Source organism: Glycine max, chromosome 8 (assembly GCF_000004515.6).
Source record: "Glycine max cultivar Williams 82 chromosome 8, Glycine_max_v4.0, whole genome shotgun sequence".
Lineage (NCBI taxonomy): Eukaryota > Viridiplantae > Streptophyta > Magnoliopsida > Fabales > Fabaceae > Glycine > Glycine max.
Window position 1 is genome coordinate 8,860,410 of NC_038244.2, and position 8,519 is coordinate 8,868,928.

The following is an 8,519-nucleotide window of genomic DNA, read 5'->3' on the forward strand; positions in this document are numbered from 1 at the left end:
CAGAAAAAAAAAAAAAAAGATATGATAACTAATACTGCATATAATTTCAGTGGCTTGGGAGTAAATGTCATATTTATCTCTAGTAAATAACGTATTAATAAAATTATAAAATGGATCGATGCAGTATTTTACACCAATATAACATGGTGAATAAAATAAATTATAATATGATTTTTTTATATCATAAATTAAGGCCACTGAAAATGTCAAATATAAAGAATTAAATTTAAAAATAACATAAATTTGCTTATATAATTAAGTATATAAATATATCATAAAAGGCTAGCGACAATAACTTAAAACTAAAATATATTCCAAATTTTTTAAACCTCTATTTTTTCAACTTCTTATGTGGCATTTGATATATGATTTTTTTTTTCATTTTCAATTGAACAACTTCTCTACAAATGAACTATCAATGAGTATATATTTTTAATAAATATTAAATATATCTAATTATTATTTAGATAAAACTTTTTTTTAACTCAGTTAGATTGGAATATTTTTAGAAATGCTATTTTTTAAAAATAAATCAAACATGGGAAACAAACATCCAAAAAATTTATAAATTTCTCTTGTATCAAACATCTTTTAAATGTTAAAATGTTGAGTAAATCATATATATATTGTTAGTGTAATTTTTCTTTTTATATCTTTATCAAGTCACGAATTCTTATACATGATAATTCTATTGATTGTCATAAATAATTATTTTTAATTACTCGTAATTGAGAATATTAAAATCCGTACACTGATAACATATAAAAATTTAATTCTAAAATATTACATATACCCACTATTACTTTAAAATAATTGCATTCTACTAGAAAATGATTAGTTTTTTTTTCTTCTCAAAACATGGTATTACCTCAGTAAAAAATTATAAGATTAATCCCTGAATAAGAAGTAGAATACAAATTAAGAAACAACTTATTTTTTCATAAATGTTTACTCTATTCACATAAACAGAAATTAAACCCTTATCATATGTTTAAATGGTTAAGTTATTAATCACTTGTGTCATACTTGGTGGTAATAAAAAAATAACTAGTTAATCGCGATTATCTCCAATTAAATAATTAGAAACTAGTTTAAGCAACCAGATAATCTATTTAAATTTGGAAAGAGTAATTAAAAATAAATAAATAAATGACGAACATGGATCTCATTGGCCGAAAACTAGTTTCGTAAATTACAGGAAAGCCAAGGTTAATAACAAAAAAAGAAATACCACATTAATTTTATCAAAATGTTGTTCTCTCATTTGTTGGGGGAGGGAGAGAGCACGAACAACAACAACAAGGTTTACAATTTATAAATGCGCTTCTAAATACTGTGGCCTCTCTCTCTAGGATTCCCCCATACCTACTTTCAGCTCCTAAGAGCACGCATCACTGTTGCACTTCTTACTCGTTCTCCCTCTTTTTTTTCTTCTTCTTCTTCTTCGCTAAACCCCCCCTTTATTTTTCCTATCTCACTAACATCGATGGGAGACGAGAATAAGACCAAGTCCCCTGCTTCCGGCGTGTGGTCCACCATCAAGCCTTTCGTCAATGGCGGAGCCTCCGGCATGCTCGCCACCTGCGTCATTCAACCCATCGATATGATCAAGGTGAAGTAAAGCTTTCACCTTTCTGCCTTTTTTTTCTCTTTATTCTTCCAAATGGACTTCTGGGTCTCTTCGAATCTTGTTGCTGGGTTCAGATCTGTGGCTTTTTGTTTACGATCTCTGTTTTTGTGTTGTGGGGTTTGATTGGTTTCATGGGTTTTTGGTGGTGTAGGTGAGGATTCAACTTGGGCAAGGATCAGCTGCGCAGGTCACTTCCACCATGCTTAAGAATGAGGGTGTTGCTGCCTTCTATAAGGTTTTTTTTTTTTGCATCTCTTCCCATGTTTTTTTATGTTGTTTCATTTTGGGTGTGGGTTTGGTTCCAATGTGGGATGCTTGTTGTGTTATTGGTTTTGGTATGGCCAGATGGTGTGTGTGTTGTGTTTGTTTCACTTACATGGCTATAGATCTGCAAGTGGAAGTGGATTTTGTATACGTTTTTGCAAGGTTTTAAATTGCCCGCGGTTGCGGTGAGTCAAAAAACCTTTACATTGCACGTAAATGCGTCCGCAATTGTAGTCCTGGTTGCAGTGAGTCAAAAAACCTTTACATTGCGCGTAAATGCGTCCGGAATTGTTGTCACGATGCGGTTGTGGACAGTCGAAAAACCGTTATGTTGCAGCCTCAATTGCGGTTGTGGACCGATATTAAAACCATGTGTTGTTGCTTTGGCTTATGAGTTATGAAGGTTTCTTAATTGATGAGTGACTGTTTTGTTCCAGTTTGAGTTTGGACTTTTTTTTAATTATCTAATAATTATAGTGTCTAAAATGAATCACTTCTTGTAGGGTCTATCTGCTGGATTACTCAGGCAGGCTACATACACCACTGCCCGTCTTGGATCATTTAAGTGAGTTTTTATGACTATGTTCATCACTCTTGATTAATCAAAAAGTAGAAACTCTGTAGTTTTCATTTCTAAAGGCTTTCTGCTATTCCTTTGCTGTTTTGCATTGTTTATACGATGATAGCTTTGATAACTGGAAGGCACATCATCTTTCATGGCTTCTAAGGAATTGTTGTGTGTGATTGTGTCTAACTTAATGGTTTTAATGATTTTTAGAATCTTGACGGCCAAAGCTATTGAGGCTAATGATGGGAAGCCCCTGCCACTGTATCAGAAAGCTCTGTGTGGGCTGACTGCTGGTGCTATCGGAGCAAGTGTTGGTAGTCCAGCAGACTTGGCACTCATTCGGATGCAGGCTGATGCAACATTACCTGCTGCTCAGCGCCGAAATTACACAAATGCCTTCCATGCACTCTATCGAATTACTGCAGATGAAGGGGTTTTGGCGCTTTGGAAAGGTGCTGGGCCTACTGTTGTAAGAGCCATGGCATTGAACATGGGCATGCTTGCATCTTATGATCAAAGTGTTGAGTTCTTCAGGGATTCTGTTGGTCTTGGTGAAGGTGCTACTGTGCTAGGTAAGTAACAATTTTATTATTGTCAAATTATTTTATTTGAACTTGTTGGCTTTAGCTTTATACATTGTGATGGTATGTGTGGGACAAGTAAGCTCAGATGTACTACACCTTTCTAAAGATTTTGCCCAGATTATTTTTAGTGCACTTTATTTAAAATTTTCTGTTGATGTTTCAAAAGTCTATGCTTTACTCCCATTGGCTTCATGTAGATTTGACAACACTGAAACAAAATGATTTAGTCAAACCTTACAATAGTTGGGTTGTCTTCCACATCTACTGCCATTATTATTTGCCAAAAGCTCAAAAATTGCCAACAGATACAATAGTTGGCCTTGTTTGTTTACTGTTTACAAAAACAGTTTTCTGTTTTCTAAAACTTTTGTCCCCTGAGCACATTTGGAAGTGAGCACATTTCTGTTTTCTAAAAGTTTGTTTTCTGAGAACTTGACAGAGAATCCTTGAAGAAAAAAGAAGGGAATGGGAAAAAAACACTTGTTTGGGAAACAATTTTCATAACGTAATAGATTTTACATGAGAAATTAATTGCTCAGTGTGGAATTGTTTTATAAAACAGTTCTAAAGACAATCTGGTAAAGGAATCAACAGGTCCATAGTGTTTCCTTTTACTGTTTTCTATTGTATAAGAACTGAATTTATTGTCTGATGTTTCCTTTTTTTACGACTGATTCCTGTCAATTAGTCACTTCTAGTATGCTGTAGAAGACAAATATCAGTGCATTTTTGAAAAGTTTATGCAATTCAGGCAAAATGAAAACAATTGCAACATTTCTGTATGTTATTGTCGAGGTAGTTTACTCTTTTGAAACTAACCATTTTATTGGGAGGATTTTAGGGTTAATGCACCAATTTTGATTTGGGCAAACTCTTCAAGTAGATGACTGTAATTTAGCTAAACCTTGAAAATGGTCTAAGTTTTGCATCTTATTCTTAATAAGTGTTATTAAAAATTTAAAATGTCCCTACAGTTCTAAGTTTTAGACATAGAGCTATATATCTGTATGGGAAAAAAAATACATATAATCATTAATCCGTTTTCTATTAATATAATTATGATTACTTCAACATTATCTATCTTCAAAATACTGATATGTATGTTTTGAATTTACTGGCTGAATTTTCAAAGTTTAAAGTTGATGAGATGTTGGCTTTTATGGATGGGTTTTTATGTTGCCAAGATCCAGTGGGATGCTCTCTTAATGATTCTCTGTGATATTTGATTATGTGTTCAAGATTTTACATGCAGACTATGGAAAATGTATTACATAGTCTGTGATGTTTTACCCTTTTAGGAAGTTGGGGAAAGAAAATTGAGTTAAAATAGTATCTTAATGTTTTGACTTTTTGGCTTAGAAATGCTTATTTTTAAATAGTATCTTTTAACAAAAGGGCACTAGTGGTAGGTAAAAAGAAAGGAGTAGTAACTCTTGATTGATTCTGTGTTAAGGACTGGTAATGTGATATATTATGGTAATATAATGGATACAGGAGACTAGCTCCTGAATTTTTACAGAAAGAAATACAAGATGTAAATTGAAGTAGAAGCACAATAACAATGGGGTTCTAGACCCCAGGGATCTCCCACTATTGTGAACCAACCCTCCTAATTTTTCCCACATTACCCTCACCTTCCTATATCCTCGCCCATGCTTTTGATCTCTCCTCTTCATACTGATAATCAGTCTGTCTTATTCTCTCCATTCACAACCTACCAGCTGTGCTTTTGTATAAGAGAATCCTCTTTTGTCTCCACTCCAACTTCCTGAATTGTGGTCCTTCCACTCTGCTTGGCTCATTCATTCTCAGCCCACATTTCTTTCTTCTGTAGTTCTGTATAATGTATATGTTGGTTAGAGATGTATCATCCTCATTTCATGCATTAAGGTGGTGGTTATTCATGTTTGCAACTTGCAAGTAATTAAAAATTATCCTCAGTTGAACTATGGTGTCATTATTTTGAACATTGAGTGGTTCTTCATCCAGCTGATATCCATGACGCTTTTATGTTCATAACACAAATTCTTGTGTTTATACTGGGGTGGGGGGTATTGCATATTCACCAATTGCTAGTACTTGCATTTCCCGTGGTATTTAGTTCTTGTACAATGCCTAAGCAGATATGTTTCTTTTATTTCTACTTTTTGTACAAATTGGGGGACTTGGTTACTTTTTGTTGTTTTAGCACATTGGTTAAAATACTGCTTAAGATTTTATTCTCATTGTTACCAACTAAAATTTGTTCTTCTTTAGGTGCAAGTTCTGTTTCTGGATTTTTCGCAGCAGCTTGCAGTTTACCATTTGACTATGTCAAGACCCAGATCCAGAAGATGCAACCTGATGCTGATGGGAAATATCCATACACTGGCTCCGTTGATTGTGCTGTCAAAACCTTCAAAGCAGGAGGACCATTCAAATTTTACACCGGATTCCCTGTCTATTGTGTTAGGATTGCTCCTCATGTGATGGTATTATTCTATAATGATTCCTTTGCTTTTGTTTATTATTTTGATATTCTGATGTCTAATTGTATTAATTTCTTATGCAGATGACATGGATTTTCCTGAACCAGATACAGAAATTGCAGAAATCCTACGGGTTGTAGTTTGTAGTTCTCCGTGGTAACGGATATTTTCTGTTGAATTCAAGCTTTTTGAGCATATTGAATAATTTGTTGGCTGGGTTGTAGCCCTTTTTGGCAACTAAACACCAATGGAGCTGATCATTTTTTAAGTTTAATTAATCATCCGAATGAAGCGAGAATTTGCATACAAACATTGTATTAGTTATATATATAGAATTGGATGCGGCTGGAGCAGTTTAGTATAATTCCATTTTAGCATGGATGTCATTGAGAAACTAGAATAAGTAAACTCCCGACATCAAGTTTTGTAATTTCTTTCCATATTTATTTGTTGCAAGCTTTTCCTTTAATATTATGTTGTTGGTGTCTTGTTAAAAGTTAAAATTACTGGTTAAGGTAAAAATGAATACAAAGTTTTTTATTAAAATTAAAAATCGCATTGGAAATTACAGTGGAAGTAAAACAAGCGTGGATTTCATGATATAATTGAATTTAGCTAACGATTGGTTAGATATTATTTTTCACTATCTTTGGGTCTTCTGTCTTTTTTAATGAGGTTAAAAATTATGTAGTCTATCATCTTAGCTGGTGCTTCTAGTGGTAAATTTACATGTGTTCAAAATTTGCTTGATTCATTTTCTCATTTTTTATCTTTTATTTTGGTCCACGGCTACGGTGGAGAAGTCTTTAATATGGTCTATAGTGGATCACAATTAATAGCCGTTAGATTAGTCTTGTCCTCACATCACTGCGATGTACCCTCAGCTGTATTTTAATAAAAACGAAAGATGAAAAATGACAAAATGAATCATAGTAATTACGGTTGCCTGGGGGACTTGTTTCCCATGTTATTTTCATCACGAATACGGTCCTTTTTGTTCAAACATCGGTAGAATTTCATAGTTTTTATGTAAGGTTATGCTTAATAACATATTTAAATTAATTTTAAATTTTTTTATTAACTGAAAATTTTATTTTTCTGTTCGGTAAACACTTATTTTAATAGTTTTTCATTAAAGTTTTTTTAAAATTCTATTTGAATTAATATTTTTTAAAATGTCAGTTTCTAGTTTTTTTTTATATTTTCTTTTATTTTTATCTTTAATATATTTATCAAAATTTCTTATTATTATTATTTGGTTATATTCAACAAAACTAACAGAAAAGATAGCTAATAGCTGATAGTTGATAGTTGAAGTTGAAAATTAGTTTATTAAATTAGAGGTATTCGGTAAAATTAGTTGTGAAAGAATATATAAAAAAAAACTAGAAGCTAGAAGTTAGAGTTTTAAAAAATGCTACTTAATGTAACATTTAAAAAATGTTAGAAACTACTAAAAAAAGTTTGCTTATCGAACAACTAAATAATCTAATAATCTTTTCAACTAATAAAAAAGATAGAAATAAGTTAAACTATCTTGTCGAACATAATCTTTAAATAAATCATAATTTTATTATTTTTATGTCATTTTATACTTTTCAATTAATGCAATAGTTAGTTTTACCAAACATTTAGGTTATGTTAGACAAAACTTGTTGAAAAGTTAGAAGGAAGTTGGAAAGTTAGCTGAGAGATGAAAAAGTAATTGGTAGTAGGAAGCTAAAAAAACTAACTTATTAAATGTTTTATCAAACATATCTAGTAGTGTTTTACAATGTTAGTTTTCAGATTTTTATATTTTCTTTCATTTTTATCCTTTATATATTTATTAATTTCCTTATTATCTTTTTAAATAAATCACGATATTATTATTTTTTGTCATTCACACTTTTCAGTTATTTTAACAGCTAATTTTATCAAATACTTCTAATTTAATAACCTAACTTTTTAATTTCAAGCTATCATTTCAACTAGCTTTTTAGCTAATTTTGACAAATATAATCATAACCTAAGTGAATCTAATATGGCAAGATTCATGTATTGAATTAATAAAAAAGTGTTCAAAATTATATCCTAAAATTGTAAATAATTATTATTTTCAAAGGATCAATTTGACTCAATTAAAAAATATAAATAATTAAATTAAATTTTTGAAAGATAAAAAATCAAATTAAATATAACTAAAATCATAAAAGACTAAAAATATAGTTTAGCCTGTATATTATTACATCTTGTCTTTTGCATAACAGATAAAAAGAGTAATTTTTTTTATTTTAATTATATAAATATAGACCTATTTTTAATTGTATTAATGGTTAATCTCTTTTCATATCTTTAATTTTTTGTGAGATGAGACACCCACTTATTTGAGAAATTATCAGTTAGCTTTGGACCATTACCTGTGTATGGTCCGATGAAATATGAATCTTTGTAACACGATTTAAGTTTTTTAATTAAAAAAACAATTAATAATATTTAATTCTGAGTTATGTAAAAATTTGTGAGAACCATGAATTAGATGGATCACCAGATAATTTCTCCACTTATTTCCTATGAAAACAGATGCATACTTTTCTTTTTTAATTTTTTTAGGAGAATAATCATGATATTCTTACTTTTAAAAAATATTTTATCCTCTGAACATCGTAAAAAATCGACCATTCTAATTTAGTTAAATCCCAGTAATATAAATGACGTGTAATGAAAATAAATACATAGAAGTATAGTATCTTAATTATAATGAAAATATGGTTAATAATTATATTATGTTTTTGTGTCAAAAAAATATTTTTTATGTTCTGAAAATATATTAAGGACGAGCCCTGGTGCAGCGGTAAAGTTGTGCTTGGTGACTTGTTGGTCATGGGTTCGAATCCGGAACAGCCTTGTTGATAATATTGGTCTTTGATCTTTACCATCCATGGATGTCTTCAATTTTTACTATTGACGATTTTGATTTCCGTCTTTCGATAATTGATGACAGTAACCAAGTAATTGAATAATTG

The 8,519-nt window shown here is 30.9% G+C and overlaps 1 protein-coding gene across 1 annotated transcript; it reads left to right on the plus strand.

Annotated features, from left to right (window-relative positions):
- The first annotated feature begins 1,244 nt into the window (after positions 1-1,244).
- Positions 1,245-5,983, plus strand: LOC100807439 (mitochondrial dicarboxylate/tricarboxylate transporter DTC). The gene is made up of 6 exons (XM_003531206.5): positions 1,245-1,612; positions 1,782-1,865; positions 2,398-2,459; positions 2,673-3,034; positions 5,303-5,517; positions 5,598-5,983. Exons 1-6 carry the CDS (start codon positions 1,487-1,489, stop codon positions 5,652-5,654), a joined length of 906 nt encoding a protein of 301 aa, XP_003531254.1. The 5' UTR covers positions 1,245-1,486; the 3' UTR covers positions 5,655-5,983.
- The last annotated feature ends 2,536 nt before the right edge of the window (positions 5,984-8,519 follow it).